Raw genomic sequence first — 23,524 nt, 5'->3', positions numbered from 1 at the left:
GCAGTGAGGGTCCCTGGAGGCCTGGCAAAAAGGAGTGAGGGGCTCACCAGGGTCCGAGGGGAGCCAGTGGGGAGGGCTGGGGCCCAGCAGGCCTGCGGGGCAACTGCATGCCCTGTCCCAGGTGGCCGCCGGGGGCCTGGCAGGCACCAGCTGCTGCTGCTACTTCTCCAGTCCCCTCCCTCCAACGTGGACAGTCTTCAGATGCAGCAGCCGCCCGCCCCGCTCCAGGAGAAGCCCTAAGACAACCCCACCCCCACCTCGCCTCACCTCCTCCTGCACATCCCACCCCGTGGCCAGCTTTCCAGATGGACCAGCTGTCCTGGGAGGAAACTGTACCCTCCCAGCCGCCTCCACTTTCCCCAGAGGCATCCAGGAGGGCAGGGTCTGCCCCGCCGTGCTCACTCGGGCAACAGACCTAAGGGGTGATTCTCGAAGGGGCCAAGCTCCCTGCTACAGAGGCTGACAAGATGTGGAGGAGGGAACCTTGGTCTCTGATACGGGAGCATCAGGACCACAGCAGTGTGTGGGGCGGCGGATTCGGGGGGCTGTGGGAGGGGTGCAATGGGGGCGTTGGGGGCTTTATCTGCACGCATTAGTATGGGAGCTCGGCCTGGGGAATGGGAGGGGGCACTGTGGCTTGATTAGGTGCTGGAAGAGTGGTATTACCCATGCTAGCAGTAACTTTTAATTGTATCTCTTGAAATTGGTAAAATGGTGAGTCGGGCTGGGGAGGCATTGATTAAAACCTGGGAAGAGAAACAACAGAGACAGTGAGAGGAGGGCAGGGGGCACAGACTCACTCACCTGGGCAACCAGGCCTCCACTCACCTCCGCCGTGCTCTCCGCCGCCTTCTCTGCCAGTGCCGCTTCCCTTTTGGCTTTGAATGCAAAGAGCACAGGGCTCACTCTCCACCTGGCCCCGTCCCCGCACAAAGCCCTGTCTCCGCCGCCCCGCAGCCCCCAACCAAGCCTCCCTGCAATTCAGTGCGGCGGCCGGAGGCTCCAGGACCCCCACCACTCCGGGGGCAGTGGACTGGGTGTCTTGCCCAGCTCTGCCACATACGAGCTGTGTGACCTTGGGCAAGATGCTACACCTCTCTGGGCCCTCATGGACTAGAAGGTCTCTGACGTTTTTCCCTGCTGGGTATTGTGGAGTCTCCTGTACCCACAGTCAGAGCGCCCCGTACGGACTGTGCAGGTTGGTTGTGAGGAGGCCTTGGTTCTCGGTCCCCAGAGCAAAAGGGGGCTCCTCTGTGTCTGTGGCACAGGCTCCGAGAGGGAGGGGCCCCGTTACTTTCCTGTTCCTGCTCCTTAGCTGAGTGGTGAGGGTTCACCTGCACGAGCCCCAGGGCAGGGCCTGGCACGAATAGCTGCTAATGGCTCTGACGGCTACCAGGGCCTCCTGATGGGCCTGGCACAGCACCAGGGACCCTGCAGACACCCGGGGACAGCGTGATGATTTTTTCTGGCTCAGTCAACCCTGACTCCCACCCCTACCCCCAGCAGGCACCCCAGAGCCCTCGGCCGGGGCCCCTCTGATTTCTCACACCCCTGGGGAGGGTGCTAGTTCCCTTGCTGTGCACATCCCTCTGCTTTCTGTAGCACAAGAGGAAGCTGGGGAGGGAACTGATGGACAAGGCCCCGGAGATACACATCAGGGCCTGGCCAGGGGCTGCAGCTTCCCAAAGAGGCAGGCTGGGCTGCAGAGAGTGGAGTGGGGCAGGGTGTCCGGGAATCAATCACAGCTGAGGTTTGACTCTATTACACAGCTGTGAAAACAAGCGTGTCCTCTGACCTTGTAGAAATAAAGGGCCAGGACTTCCTTGGTGGCGCAGCGGTTAAGAATCCGCCTGCCAATGCAGGGGACACGGGTTCAAGCCCTGGTCCGGGAAGATCCCACATGCCACGGAGCATCTAAGCCCGTGTGCCACAACTACTGAAGCCTGCGCACCTAGAGCCTGTGCTCCGCAACAAGAGAAGCCACCGCAATGAGAAGCCCGCGCACCGCAGCAAAGAGTAGCCCCCGCTTGCTGCAACTAGAGAAAGCCCGCATGCAGCAATGAAGACCCAACACAGCCAAAAATAAAATAAATAATGTAAATTTATAAAGAAAGGAAGGAAGAAGGAAAGAAGGAAGGAAGGAGGAAAGGAAGAAAGAAAAAGAAAGGAAGGAAGGAAGAAAGAAAGAAAGGAAGGAAAGAAAGAAATGAAGGGCCAGCTGAAAACCAGGGCAGGTGGAGAATTACAAACACATGGTGGCAGGTCAGACCCATACACCGAGGAGACACCACAGCGAGGGTCTCCATGAGCTAAAAGAGCCCCGAGTCTTGCTTGGAAAACAAACCTCCTCTCCCAGCTGGTGTGACCAGTCCTGTGATGCTGATACAGCATCTCAGCGCCACGGCCGTAACCGGGGGTTTGGAACCAGCATGGAGCCCACTGGAGTGTCTCAGCGCAAGCTGACGTCTTGCTGGGACCCTGGCTTTCCAGGGCCTAGCACGAGGCACACGGCAGGCACTCAGTAAGTGTTCATTAAATGTAGGAATAAACGACTGAATTAATTAGTGAACAGCTCTGGATGGTTCGCTGGGGTTTGCTGGGATGGGATTTAATTCTCATGCACCTCTCCTAATTCTTTTCTGTTTGGGGCAGATGGAGCAGGGGTGGGGGGGTGAGGGGTGGAGACAACTCTTCCTGTCTCCCTGCAGGTTGGGGAGAGGGGGGAAGGTAGGAGGGGGCAGTGGGAGCGGGTCTAGAGAACGTGGCCAAAGGTGATACAAAATCTGAAGCTGGCTTGACTTCTCTGGAGTGAAAATTCAACTTGAAGAAATCATTTGAGAAATTGGGTTTGAGGGTTCATCTGGGTTTCGGGGTGCTGACTCGGGCCTGGGATTAGAGAGTGATGTTGGCTCATTAGGGGAAGGTCTTGATGGGGCAGATCAAGATTTCCAGACCCTTCTGGCCACCTGCCTTCTCACCTGCTCCCAGCCACAGACACGGCACTTTTTCCTCACGTGGCTTCCCTTTCCCACAGCCCTAACCCCCGGTGTGCGGAGGGAACAGGTGGGCACTGGGGCCCTGAGCCTGATGCCTCCGGGGGAACAGTGACCTTTCTAAGTGGACACGTTTCTCTCTCACCTTCCCCCTCAGTCTCACTGCTAAAGACCCAGCAGATGAGGCCACGGAAACGAGCCTTTCCCTCACCCGAATCCCCAGGACCCCAAGGCCAGGGTCGCTGAGTGGCCTGCACGTGGGCCAGGGCCGCAGGTCTGGAGCTCACCTGTGGGCGATCCCTGCTTCGACCGTGGCTCCCCCTGGGCTCCCCCGGCCTTGAACGAGAGGGTCTTCGTTCCTTGCTGCTTCTCCAGCTCCCCTGGGGAACGGAGAGGCGCGTGAATGGAGAGGAACCCCGACCTCCAGCACACAGGGGGGAGGGGAGACGTGAGACAAGGGCAGGAGGAGGACCGACCTCCAGCACACAGGGGAGAGGAGACGTGAGACAAGGGCAGGAGGAGGACGAGGGGCTCCCAGACACGCGGCACCCACTCCACGTCAGCCTCAACGCCGGGGCTGGCAGCGCCTGTTCTGGCAGCCAGAGAGGAGGTGCAAGAGGTTGGTAAGAGGGAGGCGACAGCCTGGGGCTGCATCCTGGCTCTGATGCTGCCTGGCTGTGTGGCTTTAGGCAGGTTACTTATCCTCTCTGTGCCTCCCTTAAGGGGACTGCAGTGTCCACTTCAGAGTGTCATTAAGAGCATCACAGGAGGGGACTTAGGGGACTTCCCTGGTGGCGCAGTGGTTAAGAATCCGCCTGCCAGTGCAGGGGACACGGGTTCGAGCCCTGGTCCGGTAAGATCCTACATGCTGCGAAGCAACTAGGCCCGTGCGCCACAACTACTGAGCCCGTATGCTGCAACTACTGAAGCCTGCGTGCTGAGAGCCTGTGCTCCGCAATGAGAAGCTCGTGCGCCGCAACAAAGAGTAGCCCCCGCTCGCCGCAACTAGAGAAAGCCCATGCGCAGCAACGAAGACACAACGCAGACAAAAATAAATAAATAAATGTATTTTAAAAAAAAAGAGGATCACAGGAGGAAAGACATTAAGGCACTCAGAACAAGGCCTGAATGTTCCAGGGCTCAGTAGATATCAGCTCCTGTGACGACATCAAAGGCTCACGTGGTGTAGCAGCCTCAGCACCGCTGGTGCCGTGCAGCCAGCTGGCTGAGCTCCCCCGACGAGGAGGCCCCAGTCGCCCGGGGGCCCCGGCAGAGGTCTGTCTGGCTACTCGGCTTTAACTCCTCTCTCTAGACTGTAAACCTGTTCCTTCTGTCTTTTCTCGGTGGTGCTGGAGAATGGCTAGTTACCCTCCTTGGAGATTTGACAGCCGTTATTAAATCTCTCCTCCGTTCCTCTTTTCCAGGAGACATCGCTCAAGTTCCTTGTATTAAAGCTACTCTCTTGGGTCCCATTTTCTGCCTGTCTAGTCGTCTGTAATCTGGGGGCACCGGCCTGCAAACCCCAAACCAGAACCATTTGTGCCGATTGCCCGAGTCACACCATCAAGCAATACTCAATATTTTTACTGACGTGAGAGTGGCTCTCTCTCCCCAGAGGGGCCGTCTTGGCTTTGGAGAAGTCAGCGCTGTAATTACAAACAGGGCATCCGAGGAACCTGGGTGCCAGTCTTGTCCTGTCAATGACTGCGTGAATCTGGACAACTTCCTTAAGTTCTGTTAGACTCAGTTTCCTTATCTGCAACATGAAGATAATAATTCTCACCTCCTGGAAAGATGTAGCAACAGTTCATACAACAGGCTCGGCATTCAGCCCAGTGTGGGCATGTAGTAGGTGCCCGAGAAACGGGAGCTGTGGCTACTTTTTCCTGTTTTCTACTTCCTTTTTCCCTGCCTCTCTGAGCAGCCCTTCCTCTTTCCTCAGCTTTCTTCCCTTTCTCTCCAGACATGAGCCTGGTCCCTGCTCTCCTGCCCTCAGCACACGGATCTTGGCGACATCTCCTCCTTAGTACTTGGAGGGGCAGGACGTGCTGCTCCCAGGCTGATGGGGAAAGGGACTTCTGGCAGCCATGCTGGTGCCCACCCATGGGCTCTGTGCTCCGCGGCTGTGCGGACCCATCTAGGACATACTGACAAGAGGGTGTGTCTCTGAGAATGTTCTAGATCAACAGCAAAGGTGGCATTGAAAAGAGTCTGTCTGTTACACCCCTGAACTCACGTCGCCGACGGAGAGCAGAAGGGGAATTTACACCCTCCCTGTACCAGGTGATACTGAGTTAGTTTCACAGTCTGGTCTGGTGAGGTGGGTTTTTTTTAATTTAATTTATTTATTTTTGGCTGCATTGGGTCTTCGTTGCTGCGCGCAGGCTTCCTCTAGTTGCGGCGAACGGGGGCTACTCTTCGTTGCAGTGCACGGGCTTCTCATTGCGGTGGCTTCCCTTGTTGCAGAGCACGGGCTCTAGGCGTGCGAGCTTCAGTAGTTGTGGCTCGCGGGCTCTAGAGTGCAGGCTCAGTAGTTGTGGCGCACGGGCTTAGTTGCTCCTCAGCATGTGGGATCCTTCCAGACCAGGGTTCGAACCCGTGTCCCCTGCATTGACAGGCGGATTCTCAACCACTGCGCCACCAGGGAAGTCCCTGGTGAGTTTTTGTTTTAACCTGATTTCGTTGTTTCCTTAGGAAATTATAACAGAAGCTGCCCTCTCATTTTCAGGGTGGAAAGTATATGAACCTTAGAATCAGATGTCACTGCAACGGCCAGATCCTCCGCTTCTAACATGCACCTTAGACGCATCCCTTAACTGCTCGGAGTCCCATCCGTGAAGTGGGGGCCAACGCCTGCCTTGCAGCCTCCCCGTGAACACCTCAACAAACCACCTGGCACACAGTGGGTGCACCAAAGATGCTGATGAAATAGCACCGCCCTGGCGCATCGGCCCGTGCTCAGAAACTCCCACCGCCTTTCCTCCTGCCCAAGGGCTTTATACCAATTTAGAAATACTTTTCAACTAAGTGGCCATGCAAGGCAGACCTGGAGTCTGCTTTTATTTTCTGTTTTAGTTTCTGAATCCATTCTTACTTAATTTTCCTGTAAAGGCTCTTTGAAGCCGCTGCAATACTTCACCAGGAAAGCTTGCAGGTGGGCAGAGACCACAGGGCGTCACTGCTCTTTTCTTGAACCAAGAGGTGACCGGTAAACCACCGGGACAGATGAAGAGGCGCAGAGATTGTCTACAGTACCCGAACGGGAGCAATCGGGAACCGAGGCACTCCTTGGAGGCCAGAAAGACAACTCCAAGATGAGGGACAGTCAGAAAGCCAGACTGGACTCTTCAAGGAGATGACGTTATGAAAAAATTAAGTGGGGGGCTATTCTAGGTTAGAAGAGATGAAAACCATGAAACCCCGGGTGTGACGTGTGAATCTGGACTGGGTCAGGGGAGGAGGCTGCCAGGGAGGTTGGGTGGGAAGAAGTGCTCCAGGCTCGGACCTCCTCGGTTTGCAAGCCCGCCTTTAGGGCCGGCTCGCTCGCTGGTCCTGGTCAAACCCAGCAGAGTTCTCCGTTCCGAGGGGCCCACACGCCGCCCCACGGCCTGGCTACATGTGCACACGCATGTGTACACGCTCAGGTACCTTGCCTTAGCCGTGAGGTGTCCATCAGCCATGATGGTGCCGTGGGGCTGAGGCAGGGAGGGCTCTGGAGGGCAGGAGGGGCCTGGCTCGCCCACACACCCTCCGCAGGGGTGCAGGGAGTGTCTGTCTGCAAGCGGCCCTGCTCCCGCTGACCGGAGCCCGGCCGCATGGAGGCTCTGGGGTCACCGCGTCCTTACACTCTATCCGGATCTGCTCCAGCTCCGTCACCTCCGCGATGGACTCCTTCAGGTCCTCCACAAACTTCCGCATTTCGTCCAAGCCCAGGGCGCAGAAGTGCAGCACCTGCTTCTTCTCGGAGCCCGAGAGCGGGGTCACCAGTGTGATGCCGTGAGAGTAATCTGGAAACCAGACCCCAGGCCCCACAGGCCGTGAGCGGCTGCAGGTGAGGAGGGGGCCTCTGGAGCGCCTGCCCCTCCCCCTCCCCTGCACCCCCCGCCCTCTGCCACATCCACGGGTGACCGAGACTTACACTCGTTCTCAAAGAGGTGGAACTGCATGCCCAGGAGGCCCACGGACTTGCAGAAGGTGTACGTGGAGGAGCTCTTCTTCTTGGGGCAGAGTTTGAGAATCTGTCCAAGACAGGGGAACAGCCGTGCACTGACAGGTGTGCATGTGTATAAACGTGCCTTACACGCCTGGATGAGTGAACACCCAGGGCTCTTGTGAACACAAGTAAACACCCAAACCCCTCACAGGGTGGGCAGGCCACCTGTGAGGTGGGGGGAGAGCATCTGCACTGAATGAGGAGAGGCAGGGGGTCGTGCAAGGTCTGGGGAGCTTTTCAAGCAGACGATGGCGCCACAAGATGAAGGCCTGAGACGGACGGAGCCGGGAGTTGGCCTGGGGAGGCAGCTGGTGGGGCAGGGGCGGGCGGCAGAGGAGAGGCGTGGAGGGAGGTGAGGTCTGGGAGCTGGCGATGCTTACTCCGTGGAGGTGGGCCTCAGGCGGGGAGCGTTGGATTTGGGACGATTTTCGAGGTAATGCCAGTATGACTTGTGGATGGAGAAGGTATGGGGTTTGAGGAAGAGACAGAGCCAGACCGTTCACTCTGCTTCCCAGCACTTAGAACACTGCCTGGGGCATAGTTGGTACTCGTTAAATATTTGTTGTATGGATACCTGTGTTCAAAGAGCAAAGGCCGAGCACCCCACAGACGTGTGCGCGCGCGCGCACACACACACACACACACACACACACGCGCGCCCACACGCACACCAGCATCCCCGCTGGGCCCAGGGGCAGTGTGGGCCCCCCTCAGGCCTCCTGCACTTCCCAGGCTGTGGGACGGATGTGCAGCCCTGTACCCTCCAGCCCCAGGTTCCCCACAATGAGGGGGATGCAGAGGCTCTGGGACCTAATCCATTCGCACCAGGACCCGGGAACCATGAAGCTCTCTGTGCCTCGGCCTCATAACTAACAAAGTAGGAAGGATCGTATCTGCCTGGGCTACCTCACACCCACATGGAAAATCAGCCACTGGGTATGCAGCATCATGACATCTGGGGGGCAGGGTGCCCTCGGGGCCTCCGGCCCTCTGGGGGTCCCCACTCACCACCAGCAGGTCGTTGAAGAGGAACACCTCCCTCTGGTGTGCGGCCTGCTTCTGCAGCTTGTTCACATCCGTCACCTCGAAGAGCCGGCTGCAGCAGACCAGGCGGCGATGGGGCTCTGACAGCACCTGGGCCGGGGCACAGCGCTCACAGCCGGGGAGCCGCCGAGGTCGCAGCCCTCCTGCCCCCAGCGCCCACTTTGTCAGGTTGGCCCTGACCCTCCCTCTTTCCTCCCCCGGGCTCTCTCCCCTTCCTCAGCCTCCTTAGGGAGCAGGGCTGGGCCAGAGGGCTTCACAGTGCTGGACGCAGTGAGCAGATAAAAGGCAGGGAAAAGAAATCAAAAAGAGCCTTCGGGCTGTGCGCTCCGTCCCTCCGAGGCCTTCGGGCCGTGCCTCTCCTCTGCTGCACACCCAAGCACCAGTGTGCAAGAGGGAGGGGTCCCGGGGACACTGCGAATCTGCTCCTGTGTGTGAAACAGCCCCCTCAGGGGGCGTCCGCAAACCTGACAGAGGCTCTGACCTCAGCACAGCAGGCTCCAGCCAGAAAAGGCCGGCCCCGCACGACTGGGCGGAAGCGTCCGGCACAGAGCCTCAGACGAGGTCCCCAAACTGCTCCCTGAGCCAAGAATTTGGGGAGGTTAGGGTTAGGGCGATGGAGGCCAGGACCTTTATGTCTACGGTATGCAGAGCCCCTGCTGACGTCTACAGAGGATGCTCCCTTAAAAATCATTGCAAACTTGGAAAACGCTGCAAACTGCCCCACGGGCTACAACTCAGGGGCCACCCCAAGGACTTGAGAACCCACGTCTAGAGCCTGCTCTAGCCCATCTCCTGCCTCCTACTCTGTAGGACCATCCAGGATGTCCAGCACCCGTACCACCCCAAACCTCCCCATCTGGCCATCCAGATGCCTCGACCCTAGAGCACCCGGCGGCCTTTCTCAGTATTTCACTTCAACCTCTCCTGCCACAGGAGCCGGTCGCAGGGAGCGATGGGGAAATCGGGCAGGTGGAAGGAAGAGGGTGCCCCGCAGAGCACACGGAAGCACTGGATACAGTAACTACAAGTGAGCGAAGAAGGGGAACACGTTTCTGAAAGATGCGGAGGGCATGCCAGGAAGAAGGAAAGGGAAGGAGATGGAGACAGGGCCTCTGCGGCCCCGGGAGGGGAGATGATGCCCCGCAGGGAGCGCCACTCTGTGGTGGGCACTTACTGTCTTCATGCCCACGATGGACTTCTCCACCTTGGTGACATACGTGACGTGGTCCTCGTTCGACTTGAGCTCCTTCTGCTGAATCCTTTCGTAGATGCCAACCACCAGCTCCCTGGGGATGTCAGCCCCGTCATCCACACCTACGGCCATGGAACGGGGAAGGGGAGGGGTGTCAGGGGCCTGGAGCCAGAGAGGGCGCGCCCCCTACCTGACTGCCGCTCCTGAAGAATGGCCTTGATTCTGTCCTGTCCCCGCTCCGAAGCCTTCAGTGGCTGGCTCCCCATACCCGCTAAAGTAGGGATGAACTCCTTTGCCAGGCACCGGAGCTACTACACTAGGGCCCAGCACACGCCCCCAGCGCCCCCTCCTGCTGTTCCATAGCCAGAGCCTCCGCTCCCCCCTCCCAGGCCTCCTTCCCCATCTCTGAACGCGGCCTCCGTGGTCCTGCCTTTGCTACCCCGGTTCTCCCGTCTTAACAACCTCCACCCCAGCCCCGCCAGGAGCATCGCCGAGCATCGCTGTGTCGGTCTTCAGGCCCTCCCCTCCCCTCCGGTAGGGAGTGTGGAGCTCAGCGATTAGTTGTTGAGTGGTGACAAGATTCTCCCCTCGCTGGGAGCACGGGGTGGCGGTGGTGGGTGGGTAGTGAGACATTAAGTGAAGGAGAGGAGGGAAGCCCCCGTGGTGGTGCTGTGAGGAGACCGCCACCCATCTCCCACTTCACAGTGACCTTCAGACTCTGGTAGCAAGAAATACCAGCAGGAAATAATACCAACACGAAAACAACTTTCCCCAGAAGGCAGAAACAGAGGCAATAAAAAAAAAAGTCTTCTTTCTACTTTCTCTAAATCTTTCTTTAATGATTATACACTCCTTTTTTTTAAGAGGGAAAAATTAAAAATAAAACATCTTGGGCTTCCCTGGTGGAGCAGTGGTTGAGAGTCCGCCTGCTGATGCAGGGGACGCAGGTTCGTGCCCTGGTCCGGGAAGATCCCACATGCCGCGGAGCGGCTGGGCCCGTGAGCCATGGCCACTGAGCCTGCGCGTCCGGAGCCTGTGCTCCGCAACGGGAGAGGCCACAACAGTGAGAGGCCCGCGTACCGCAAATAAATAAATAAATAAAAATAAAATAAAACATCTTGGACAAGTGCTCTCCAAGGAGTTTTCCTAAGTGCCGAGAGGACATTACACCTTCTGTGAGCAGCCCTCTGTATTGACTCTGTTTCTCCCACATCTGAGTTTGGTTCTGAAAGTCGGGCACCCAGGGGCCTGGAAGAAGCCAGGCTGGGGTCAAGAAAGAGCAGGCCAGGGACTGAGCACACGGGGCTCCCAGGTAAAGACGGCAGGTTGCACCCCCTCTGCTCCTTCTGAATGCCCTAGAAAAGGGAATTTTTTTTTTTTTAAAGGCAGAGACGGGGGAAGAGGCAGTGGCACCAGGGGACCTGGAAGTGGGTGAATGAGTACGTGGATCAGCAAACCTGGGAAAGAAGACACAGAAGCCCGCAGAGAGGTTAGGAGGCTCAAAAGCACCAAGCGCTCTGGAGTTGGTGCAGCCCCTGGAGGTGGAGGTGAAGTTGGGCTCGAAACAGGAAAGCCGGTTGAAAATCAGTTTAGAAGGCAACTAGACATCCCCGCCCCTTCCTCCACCCCAGTCTTCTGATGGAGGCTTCATCCTCTGGAAGGGATGAACCAGGAACTCTGGGCTGGGGGACCCCAAGCCCAGCCAAGGGTGGGAGTCTGTGCTGAAAACTGGGGGATGGAGATGATATCTACGTATTAGGAGACCCTCTCAACCCATTTCCCACAAAGATCTCGGAATACCGGCAGATAGACTCATACCCTCTGCGCAACAGACTGGACATTTCTCTTTTGAAGAAGCAACCAGCACAAGAGAAAATATCTAAAGAATCTGCAGTCAGGTCTCCCAGTGAAACAGCTCAACTAAATCTTGCTGTGAGAATGTCCATCAGTCAGCAGCCCCATACATGCTCAGAGTTTTAATCAGCCTTTTAGTGGTTCACTGTTAAATCTGGACGGACAACCAGGTTTCATCAGAAAAAACATCATACCTTCAGAGATGAGTAAGCAGATACTGCATCTACAAAACAGGAACAAAATGCTATAGGAGAGGAGCACTTAGCAAAAAAGAGTTATTGAAAGTGAAAAATAAGATAGCAGAAATGAAAACTTAGTAGGAGATTTGAAAGATAAAGCCGAGCGACATCTTCAAGAAAGTCAAACGAGAAGCCAAAGATGGCAGATAGAGAGCTCTAACGATCAGAGGCTCAAACTGGGAGTTCTACCACCTGAATACTAGGAGTTCCAGAGGAGAGTATGGAAAATGGAGAGGGAAAATGATCAGATACAATATTTAAGAGGAGTTCCCACCTGAAGATAAATTCTAATTAGAGATATTGTATATTGGAGTATATGTATGCAGTTTTCCAAAATGATATAAGCGTATGCGAAGATGTCCAGGCAGTAGCCAGATGGGGCAGAACTTCTACACTTCACAGAATTTTTTAACACTTTACCAGTAGGGACGCAAAGGAGTCTGTACAAATAATTTGATCTGCAATTACTATTTGAGGTTAAATATTTTGTGAATATTAAATTATCAGGTCTATCTGTGAGTTAACCAACAACTGGATACAGCTGAAAGTACCAACTGATTTTCTTTTCTGTTTCTTCCAGTTTTATTGCTATACAATTGATATACAGTACTGTGTAGGTTTAAGGTATACAGCTCAATGATTTGACTTACGTAGATGATGAAACTGTAAGCAGCTCCTTTGCCCCTCTTCTGTTTGTTCATCCCTGTATTCCTCAGACCTTCATCATAAAGATGAGATCACTAAGCCACATTCAACCTAGTCCCTGATTTCTGCTTTACTAAATGTACAAAATGCCTTGCTCTTAACCTGTTGATCCCTTTCCTGGATTAGAAGGAGTAAGAATGAAGGATTAAGCAGTTAAAGAAGGACTAACTCTCTACCCCTAGGTCCCCCTTAGTAAATTTGCAGGTGGACCCCGAGGGCACAGGCGGACCACGTGGGTCAAAGAATCCAATTGCAGACGGACCACCTGAGCAACACAGCGTCCCAAGGAAAATCAGGAGAAGTCAGCAGGTCTGCATGCAATGGAAAAATGACAAAGAATCTGACCTCCTGCTTTAATGATTAACTGAGATCGTTTCCCCTTTTTCCCTTTAAAAATTGTCATGGTTGAGCAGAATCTTCAGAGTTGGTCTCTGGACAAAAGTCCACCTTCTCCCCAGATTGCCGGCTTTTCTGAATAAAGCATCTTTCCTTTCTATGAAAAAAAAAAAATGTTCCCACAATCAGAGGCATGTGTTTCTAGACTAAAAGGAAGAACGCAGTACCCAGCACAATGGATGAAAGGAGGACCATAACAGGGCACATCATGGTGAAAATTCAGAACACAAAAGACAAACAGAGGAACCTAAAAATGTTCAGGGAGAGTGAAAAAAACATAAGCAAGAGGTCAGGGATTGTAACAGTGGCAGCACTGACACCTAAAAATCAACGGAGCAATGCCTCCCAAATTCTGAGTTCAGTGTTTCCAACCGGGAATTCTGCTCCCAGCCAAAGTTTCAATCAAGACTGAGGATAGAAAAAGACACATCCAGACATGCAAACTCTTAAAAAGTTTGTCTCCAGTGTACCTTTTCCCTGGAAGTGAACTAAAAACGAGGAAGCGATGAAACCCAGGAAACCTGAATCCAACACACATCAGTTAGGAGACGACTTGGCTGGTAAACGCCATAAAGCTTATCTCAAGGCCCTGCTCACGGCTCTTCTCTCCTAAGTCGTGGAGCACGAAAGGGCCAGTACCACCCAGACAGCAGCCGTGGTGCCTGGGGCCCGGAGGTCACCCAACGGACGACGTTCCACAGAGGGCAAGGGGCATCGCCCAGGGGCTCTTGCCGCTTGCCGCAGGACAGTGGCAGCAGCTCCTGGAAACTCCCCCGATGCCTGGCATGCTAGCAACTTCCCCAGGGCCGCTCGGCAAGACCGGGCCCAGAGAGCGGCATGCAGTGCCCTTGGCCACCGGGGTGACGACCTAGCATCGGGGCTGAGGCTCCCGGAACGACCCAGGCAGCGTCCCCGCTCCTCCCGCCGCCGCCCCTCTACCTCGCAGGTTTCGGATGAAGTCCTCCAGCATCATCTTCCGGTCGGGCTTAATGTTGGGGCTATACATGTCGGTGTTGAGGAGGATGACGGCGAAGGCCAGGATGAAGACGGTGTCCGGGTTGTGGAACTGCCGCACCACCTCGGGGTTGCACATGCAGTAGCGCTGGCTGTGCGGGGAGACACGTGAGGGTGCTGAGGGCCCACACCCTCCCCGAGCTCCAGCGACGGGGGGACCTGGGAACGTGTCCAGCCCTCCGAGGGCTTAAGCCCAGGGAGGCTCCCCCTCCTGCCGCTGACTGCCGTCTGCCCCGGACCTCGGTCCCCATCCCCTCCGAGGGGACGGGGCAGCTGTCACACACCCAGAGACCCCCGGAACCCCACTCCCGGCCCCGTTCCAGCCTCACACAGACGCTCAGGAAAGATGTGCTGGTCGATGGGGACGGTGAGGTGACTGCAGGGAGAGCCCGAGGGGTCTGTCCCGCATCTTTACTTCCCTCCCGGCCCTCCAGGGACTCCTGGCCCCCAGGCTTACAGCCACTCTACTCCCCCCCCCAAGTCCCGGGTGTGTGCGAGGGGAGTGGGGCTGGGGAAGAGTCCCACCTGAAGGTCTCTATGAGCCGTTCCACCTTCTGGGCCTCGCCCTGCACGCGGATGTGCGCCTGGAACTTGCGCAGGGCCTCGTCCAGCTCCATGGCAGAGAAGTCCATCTCGTCCACCACGCAGCTGAGGCCGGGAGGGGAGGGGGTCGTGAGGGGCGGGGGCCCCGAACCTCGCTCCACCCACCAGAGCTGGGAGGAGGGCTGGGCCACCCGCCGGCTGGAAGCCCCACCCTGGTGGGGAGGGGGGACTTGGTGTCTGTGACCAACAAGGGGGGACTTACCCTACCCACCCCCAGGGTCTCCTTCCACCGCCCGCGAGGACCCTCGTTACACCTCCTCCCACCCGACGGCCCTGCGAGGGACCGCCTGAGGGCCTCCCTCCCACCTCCGGACCCTGGGGTCCGGGGCTGCAGCCAGCTGTCCGAGGCCCCAGGGCCAGGAGGCTGAGCCTGCTGCCTCCGAAAGCAGGTCCTTTCCTCTCAGCCCCAGGGTGCCCAGAGTCAGGGGTTCAAACGGTGAACAGTGCTTTCTCTTCTGTCCTCTCCAAGGCCTCTCGGGGCCTTTCTCCCTGGTTCCGCCCCGTTTGGGAACCTCCTCTTACACCAGCACCCTCCCAGGTCGGAGCGTCTGCAGACTCCCGGGCCTCCCTCCCGAGGCCCTCCCAGCCGCCGGCGTATCCACGCTTCCCCTCCCCGGGGAGCACCGCTTCCAGCGCCGTGAGCAGCGGGCCCCGTGCCCCTGAGGGCCACAGGCCCCCCCGGGCAGCGGACATGTCGCCTTCTGCACCCACGCGCTGCACTGCGCTCCTCTGTCCTGGTCATCGTACACCTGCCCCACCCTGCCCTTTCTCTGTTCCCACAGCCCGTGGTGGATGCCACCAGCGTCACAGCCCTGGACACCACTGCCCACCTGTCCCACCCTGAGCAGGCCCCAACTCCTCCGTGATCAGCTCTGGGGCTGCCTGCGGCCTGGGAGACTTGGGGGCCCCGCTTGACCCTGGCTCTGCTGTCAGTTTTTAGGAGAAAGCAAGGAGCCCCCGTGGCGGCAGTCAGGGCCCTGGTGGTCGGCGGCCCCGCCTCCCCCCACTCCTCTTGGGGGAAACAAGGAGGAAGGGGCGTCCCAAGGCCACTCAGAAAGGGCAGGGCCGGGGGCTCTTTCCCCCAGGACAGGGCAGACGGCTGTCTGCAGGCTGGGAGCCACACTCAGCTTGGTAAAGCCCGGGCTTCTCTCAGGCTTGGCGGCCTTCGTAGAGGATGGGGCAGGGACTGGGAGATGGGAGGCAAGGACTTGGCCCAAGGATGGGAATGGGCTGCGTCTCGGCACCTGAGACAGACAGCAGGTCCAGCAGGCGAGAGGGCAGCTCCTGTCACCTCTTCCCTGGGCCATCCCCAGGTGAGGGAAGGTGAACACAGGGCAGCATCCACAGCTGCGTGTCCCCCAGCCCAGCCCAGCCAGGCCAGGAGGGACGCATCGAGCATGACTGAGCCAGACAGGATGCCGGTCGGAGGGGGCGAACCGGTGTGGCAGGAGGGCCATGAGCGGGAGCCGGGGAGGGAGCCAGAGACACAGAGACAGCGAAAGATACGGGGGTAGAGAGTCAAGTGAGAGAGACACGGAGGGAGAGACAGAGACAGAGAGCAAGAGTAAAACAGAGACAAGAGGAGAAAGAGGGAAACCAGACAGAAGGGAGAAGGCAGAGCAGACGAGGGGGACGAGGCTCGGCCGGCTGGGCGGGGCAGGCCTGGTGTGCAGCAGCGGGCAGCCACACTGCAGCCTCTCGTCCTCGGGCCCCGCCGACTCCTGCAAGGCCCAGGCCCAGGCAACGGGCCCCAGCCTGGCCACCCCTGACACACAGGCCGGCTGCCCGGAGGACCCAGAACGGCCCTGGTCCCCCCGGTCTGGGGTCCAGGACTTGCCCGTCAGTCCATCCATCCCACCCCCAACCTGGCCCCCCTGCACGACTCTGAACCCCACGGGCCCGGCACCCTGTGTCCCTCAGTGGTGTCCTTCCCAGAACCTCTGTCCATGGACTGTCCCCCATGCTCTGGACCGGGGCTGACCCCACGACGGGCACCGAGGGAAGCGGCGGGAGGCGGCCGCAGAGCAGCCGGGAGCTGGCGGACGTGCCCAGCCAAGCACGGCGGCCGGCTTTCCAGCCCTTCACGCCGGTGACTGCTGCTGGCCGCTCCAGTAACAAGCCGGAGAGTCAAGGACCAGGGCAGGAGACTCAGCCGGGTGGAAACGCCAGCCCGCAGAGCCGGCAGCAGCCTACACCACCCACGGCGCGGGGTGTGCAGGCCTCTGCGGGCGGACACCTGTGCCAGGGGCTGGGGAGGCTCTACAGCCCACCTCTTGCAGGACCCCATGGCAGAGCCTTCAGGCAGCCGGTTAAAATGCAGGGCCCCGGCCCTACCCCGGATTTACCAACTAGACGATTGAGAGCAGTGCCTGGGAATCAGCATCCCTCAAACTCGCCAGCCGATCCTTAGAAACAGAAAACGAATGGCTGAGCCGAGCGCAAGGTCGGGGGGATGCTTTTAAAATGAGAGCCTGGGAGCTCACGGGAGCACGCGTGTCCTCTCGGCTCTCAGGGGCTTCTTTTGTGGTGGGGTGGTGAGGGAGGGAGCGTGGGAGGGAGAGACAGACAGCCCCACCCCTTCTCCACGGCACGTGCGCATACACACACGTATGCGCGCGCAGGCGCACACACGCACGTACACGCGCACGCGCGCGCGCGCACGCACACACACACTGATTTCCTGCCTTGCTCCCTGCAGTTGCCACCACGGGCATCGCTGTTTGATGGGCAGGTGGTCTGGGGTTGTCAGATCTTTGAGAAAAAATCTAGACGTTTTCTGCAAAACCCCCAGAAGCTGTCTTGAGAGGCGGAAAGACACTACTGCCTGCAAATCGTTTCCTGTCTGTAGAGCTGGGGGTTGGGCCAGGTGACCCCTTGCCCCACCATGACATTCTCTGATGAGAACCCAGACCCAGAGCCGGCCCACAGGCAGTCTCTGGAGGCGCTGCAGATGCTTGCAGGCAGCAGGGGAGGGCAGCGTCGTTTCTGGCTGGCTTTGGAATACAGCTCACACGACTGGCTGCTTCTCCCCGCCTCCCAGGGAACCAGTGCCCTCCTGGGGCAGGTGGCCGGGCCGAGGCCATGCCCTGGTGGACCCTCACCTTGTAACGGGGGCTCCGTCATCCAGGAATCACTCCCCACGGTCCTCGCCCCTCTGCACAGCGTGGCTCTCCTTTCCCTCCCTACGGTGCCAGCCTGCACCTGACCTTGGCTCGCTCTCCTCTCCTCTCCCCATCTCCCGTTCTTCCCGTGTTCTGCAGATCACTTGCACCTAAAACCTCCCCTCCTGTCCGTCTTCTTCTTCATCACCCTGAAATCCTGCTGGGAGCAGACTGCTGGCAGTTCTCCAGATCCTCTGCCACCTCCACCAGCACAGCCAACAGCCCTCTCCTCTCTGATCACCTTTAAGGTGAAAAAAATCACACGTTTCTGGGTGGTCGTTTCTGGTGTATAATCTCCCTATTTTACAGAAGGTAAAACTGAGACTGCAAAGGGGCTTGCTTGGTGTTCCCTCTGCTAGGGAGACCCTCCCCGATCTACGCCAGTGGGCAGCTCCCTCCGCACCTCCTTCACTGAGTATTTTTTTCAGTGCTTCACTAAGTGGGCAATGACTTCATCTCCTCAGTCCGGTGGGATATTAAGCCTCATCCTGTTATTTTTTACTGTATGAGGAAACCAAAGCTCACGAGAGAGCTGACCTTGCAGGGGGCACTGCACACATCGCGTTCCTGGCATGTTCCCTCTCAGGGGCTGTCGCTAATGCATCTCTCGCTGGGGGCTGCTCTCTCACCCAGATGCCTGGTGGGACCTGTGAGGGCCCAAGGAGGGGCAGTTGGACACATCACAGAGTCACGGGTGAAGGCCACTCCACTGTCAGCAGTCACATGACGCCATGTGGCCACCCTGCAGTTTCTGAGCTGGCTTGGTACACGGAGCCCACAGCAGCGGACCAAACCCCTGACCCCCTACCTTCTGCCTCCTGGGGCTTTCTCTGACCCCCAGTAGCTAACTTGCCCTCCCCCTGCCTCCCCCACCCCCCACCCCCCCGCATGCATTGAGCACCTCTGCATATGCAGCACTGTGCTAGGGACCTGGAATAAGTGGCAAACAACACAAACACAGATCCTGTCCCAGTGAGAGAGACAGGCATTAAGCTCAGAGTCAAAAATAATTATTCTGGGCTTCCCTGGTGGCGCAGTGGTTGAGAATCTGCCTGCTAATGCAGGGGACACGGGTTCGAGCCCTGGTCTGGGAAGATCCCACATGCCGCGGAGCAACTAGGCCCGTCAGCCATGGCCGCTGAGCCTGCGCGTCTGGAGCCTGTGCTACACAACGAGAGGCCGCGATAGTAAGAGGCCCGCGTACTGCAACAAGAGAGGCTGCGATAGTGAGAGGCCCGCGCACCGCGATGAAGAGCGGCCCCCACTTGCCACAACTAGAGGAAGCCCTCGCACAGAAACGAAGACCCAACACAGCAAAAATAAATTAATTAATTAATAAACTCCTACCAACATCTAAAAAAAAAATCTTATTAAAAAAATAAATTAATAATAATTATTATTTCATTATAATCGTGACAAGTTCTGTGTAGGGAAAGGACAGGGTTTTGTGAGGGGACAAAGGAGATGTACTTTTTATTGATGTGTCCAGAAATGCCTCTTTGGGGATGTGACATTTGAGCAGAGACCTAAAAGATGAGTAGGATCTGATTAAGGGAGGGGGAGGGGTGGGGGAGACATGATAAGATCCAGTTTGTTTTAAGATGATTTCTCTGGTGTTGGGCGAGAATGAATGAAAAAGGAAGGGCAGGAGCAAGAGAGAAGCAGGGAGCCATCAGGATGCACCTACAGAGGTTCAGGCTAGAGACGACGAGTCTTGGCTAAGCTGGAACAAATTGAATGGACCTGAACAGACCTGAACGGACCAGGCCAGCTCAGAATCTGAGAGACATCCTGGAGGGAGAACTGATGGGACAAGGTGATGGAAGGAATGTGGGCGGTAGGGAAAAGGAGTCGGCGGTGAGTCTCAGAGCTCGGGCATGAACACCTGGGGGCCTGGAGGTACTGGTTTTTGAGATGGGTGGACATACATGCTGGAGAGATTGAGACTTCAGTTTTGGACACATGAAGTTGGAGATGTTCTTTCATATCAGTTTAGTATCTACTCAATCATCGTCATTAGCACCCAAAGTCTTGCCTTTTCTATTTTACAAATTAAAACCCAGCCTCAACCCTTCTTTGCTCTGTAGTCACTAATTCTTTTCTCTACGCCTCTTTTTTAAAATATTTATTTATTTATTTTTGGCTGTGTTGGGTCTTCGTTTCTGCGCACGGGCTTTCTCTAGTTGAGGCTAGCGGGGGCTACTCTTTGTTGCGGTGCACGGGCTTCTCACTGCAGTGGCTTCTCTTGTTACAGAGCACAGGCTCTAGGTGCGTGGACTTCAGTAGTTGCGGCACGCAGGCTCAGTAGTTGTGGCTCGCGGGCTCTAGAGAGCAGCCTCAGTAGATGTGGCGCACGGGATTAGTTGCTCCGCGGCATGTGGGATCTTCCTGGACCAGGGCTTGAACCTGTGTCCCCTGCACTGGCAGGTGGATTCTCAGCCACTGCACCACTGGGGAAGTCCCTCTACTCCTCTTTGGAGCCAAACTTCTAGAAGTCATCCCTACTCATGCTATTTCCACTTGCTCAATCCCATTCACTTTTCAACCCGCTCCAGCCAAGCATCTACCCCAGCATTCCATTAAAACTCTTGTCTAGGCCACCAATGGCTGCCATGTTGCCAAGTCCAGTGGCGCCAACGTCTGTCCTCATCACACCGGCCTCCTGGCAGAGTCAACGCAGTTAAAGACTCCCTCCTTGGAACACTCCTCTCTCTTGTTTCCATCCCGTTGCCCTCCCCTAGGTTGACTCTCTCCTCTCCGGAGGCACCCCTCCTCCATCACAGGCCCTCCTCCCCCTGGCCTCTAACTCAGGGCTGCCCACCAGGTCCCTTCCCCCACTTTACAACCTCTTCCTAGGGGCCTCACCCATTCCTATGGCTCTGAATGCCACCACGCACTACAACTCTTAAGTGTAGCCGTGAGTTCACCCTTATTATTTTACCATTAGTCACTAACTAGTTAATTTTTGTTGTTGTTGTTGTTAACCTACAGTGTTCATAAGAGGCCCCCTTAAGTAATGGTGCTACTAAGCGTGGATGAGGGCTGCTGAGTGCAAAGGTCAGTCCTTGGGCAATCTTCACAAGGCCACAGGTTGTGCTGGCATCTCTCGCAGGAAAGTCAGGGTGGACATATTTTATGTTTTACCAAGTATTTAATATTTTAACTTGCTCTGAGTAAATATTTGATAATGTCTCGTTTGAGGAATTCTTCAGATGAAATGTCACCACACCCAGCATCGCTCTCCCCTCAAAGCTAAAAATATACACGTGTTTATTTGGTATAATCTGTACAGATTACTCCAGCGGGCCTGCAGCAAAGACATATTCACACACAAAGACCTAGTGTTCCGAATCCTCAGCAGCCCAGGAGGCCGTTCGCTGTGATCGGCCGCCTCTGTTCTCCGCCCACCCCAGTCACCAGACCCTGCTGCCTCTCGCTGCCTCTGGGCTCCACCCGCCTCTACCCTCCCTGCAGCCTCTGCTGAGGGTAAGGGCCACAACCGGTCCTTCAATAGCCTCCGAACCAGCCTCCCTGCCTCCAAACCATCTTCCGGAACGACACTTCTAGGACGGCCATTTGGCCCTGTCACTCACTCCTCTGCTTATACTTTTTCGAGGTTTCCCACACCCCTCACATGAAGCCTGAGCTCCCCAGCAAAGCACGGCCCTGGTTGCTCCCGGACTCTCCTGCCCCTTCCGCATTCTGACTCCAGCCCTGCAGCCTGGCTCTCCCACGGCCCCAGGTCTGCACACACTGCTCTTCCTTCCTGCCGCCCACCCCCAACCTCCAGGTCTGCCTTCCATCTCTCTGGAATCTTCCTGGACCTCCACGGTGCCTCTGCTGTGTCTCCCGTGTCACCCAAGCATCTGCCTGTCCTCCCACCGTGCCACGCGCTCCCTGACGCCTGGAGGCGGTCTCTGCATCCCTGGCGTCGGTCTCTGCATCCCTGGCGTATGAAAACTCAGTAAACATTCCTGGGGTGGATGAATGAGTGAGTGACAGACCAAACTCAAGAATGAACGGGGCTGTGAGCACACGGTCAGCTGGGGAAGGAGCCCTGCGGCCGGCGCCTTTGGAAGCTCTGCCTGGTGGCCCTGATCAGCTGGACCTGACCCCTGGACACGGCTGCCGAGGGAAGGGCCCCGTGGATTCCAGACCACGGGCAGCGAGGCGGCCTGGAGTGCACGTGCTTCCCATTTCCTTCAGCCAACGACGCAGGCCAGTGAGTGCTGAGAACCCGGCGACCTGGCCCTGAGAGGCAGCTCCTTACCTGCTGTCTGGACCTGCCTCGGAGGGGCCGCTGACTGGGGGTGATTGCGGAGGTGCTCTTGCTGGGGTGGGGGGCTTCTCCTTTCTGTGGGTTTCAGTGGCAAGGGCTGGGGAAGCGTAAGCACAGCTGTTCCCCGCATCTGTATAAACAGGTACAACCTTGCAGGAAGTTGCTCGTTCACACATCCGTGTGTGGCGTCAGTCTGTGTTGCAGGGAGATGAAGCGGTGGACACAACTGTGATCAAAATGAATTTCATCATCGCCACTATTTTTTTTTTTAACGATAGCAAGACAGTGTCTGGCAGACAAAGGAACTGGTTGGGAGCTGAAAATAGGTAGTGATAGCAGCAGGGATTTTTAATTGTCTGGAAGAGACAGCAAAGACCTGGAAGGTGAGGTACAGGCCAAGGCCGGGAAGAGGTGTGTGCGGTGCCCATGTGGGTCTCTGCTCCAGGCGGAGCCGGGGCCAGCTTTCAGGATTAGGATGGAAAACGAAGCTGCCCACCGCCACGAGCTGGAGGAACCCGGGTGTTACTTCTGCCGTTCTTGTCTCATCCGATTCAATTAAAAATGTCCCCACCCGCCAGGGAGTTATTTTTGTCAGTCGGAACTCATAACGAGCCAGACGAAGGTCGAGGCTTTCTGGAAGAGTGCAACGTGGCCAAGAAACTAGAGCAGGAGGACCTGCCAGAGTCCCTGGTGACAACACGGGGACAAAGAAAATCTTGTTTGAAGTCCTCAGAAGGGATGGCGGCTGGTGCACCTTGAAACCGCCCCCACACATCGGGAGTCCGTGTGGACGCGGAGGCTACTACCCTTTTGCTGGGCCCGGCAGCCCCCGGTTCGCCCGTGGTTCTCAAACATGAGGGCGCACCAGAACCACCCAGCTGGCTGATCAACTGCACAGAGCTAGGCACCACCCCAGGGTTTCTGAATCCAAGCGTCTGGGCTGGAGTCTGAGGATCGACGTTGCTAACGAGCTCCTGGGCGCTGCTTCTGTTCGGGGGACCAGGCTTTGAGACCCACGCTCTGTGCCCGTGACAGGGGTAGGACGGGAAGAAGTCAGGCCTTTGGTGTCAGGCACCCTTGGGTTTGAATCTTGTCTCCACCATATAGGTCTTCAGTTCAAGTCACTCAGCCTCACTGTGCCTCATTTTCCCCATCTCTAGAATGGAGCTAACACCTAAAACGTCCAGTGGGCGGGTGGGGCGGGGTGGTATGGGTTTTAGAAGAGACAATGTATGTAAAGCTCCCAGTTTATAACAGAGCTTAAGAAATGAGGTTCTCCAGGGCTTCCCTGGTGGCGCAGTGGTTGAGCGTCCGCCTGCCGATGCAGGGGACACGGGTTCGTGCCCCGGTCCGGGAGGATCCCACATGCCGCGGAGCGGCTGGGCCCGTGAGCCATGGCCGCTGAGCCTGTGTGTCCGGAGCCTGTGCTCCACAACGGGAGAGGCCACAACAGTGAGAGGCCCGCATACCGCAAAAAAAAAAAAGAAAGAAAGAAAGAAATGAGGTTCTCCAGACTTGTGGTTGCCAAGGCGGGGGAGGCGGGGGAGGGAGAGGGATGGTTTGGGAGTTTGAGGTTGGTAGATGCAAATTATTACATTGAGAATGGATAAACAAGGTCCTACTGCACCTTGCACAGGGAACTATACTCAATATCCTGCAACAAACCATAATGGAAAAGAATATTAAAAAAAGAATGTCTGCATGTATATAACTGAGTCACTGTGCTGTACCGCAGAGATCGGCACAATACTGTAAATCAACCATACTTCAATTAAAAAATATATATTAAGAAAAACAGAAACGAGTGTTCTCATTAGGGACCGAATCGGAG

The 23,524-nt window shown here is 56.8% G+C and overlaps 1 protein-coding gene across 1 annotated transcript in view; it reads right to left on the bottom strand.

Annotated features, from left to right (window-relative positions):
• Nucleotides 1-636: 636 nt before the first annotated feature.
• The window catches only part of LOC132529306 (IQ motif and SEC7 domain-containing protein 3-like), a 31,936-nt gene continuing 9,048 nt past the window's right edge, over nucleotides 637-23,524 (bottom strand). Inside the window, exons 3-11 of the mRNA XM_060165646.1 lie at nucleotides 14,176-14,298; nucleotides 13,576-13,742; nucleotides 9,425-9,564; nucleotides 8,215-8,340; nucleotides 7,132-7,231; nucleotides 6,839-7,000; nucleotides 3,281-3,373; nucleotides 829-878; nucleotides 637-746 (exon numbers count right to left, since the gene is read on the bottom strand). Of these exons, the coding sequence (XP_060021629.1) occupies nucleotides 672-746; nucleotides 829-878; nucleotides 3,281-3,373; nucleotides 6,839-7,000; nucleotides 7,132-7,231; nucleotides 8,215-8,340; nucleotides 9,425-9,564; nucleotides 13,576-13,742; nucleotides 14,176-14,298 (1,036 nt within the window). The 3' untranslated portion in view covers nucleotides 637-671. The remainder of the gene's footprint in view (nucleotides 747-828; nucleotides 879-3,280; nucleotides 3,374-6,838; nucleotides 7,001-7,131; nucleotides 7,232-8,214; nucleotides 8,341-9,424; nucleotides 9,565-13,575; nucleotides 13,743-14,175; nucleotides 14,299-23,524) is intronic.

The sequence above is a fragment of the Lagenorhynchus albirostris genome, chromosome 11 (assembly GCF_949774975.1).
Source record: "Lagenorhynchus albirostris chromosome 11, mLagAlb1.1, whole genome shotgun sequence".
Classification (NCBI taxonomy): domain Eukaryota; kingdom Metazoa; phylum Chordata; class Mammalia; order Artiodactyla; family Delphinidae; genus Lagenorhynchus; species Lagenorhynchus albirostris.
Note: the sequence above shows the minus strand (reverse complement) of the source record. Positions and strands in the feature narration are given on the sequence as shown.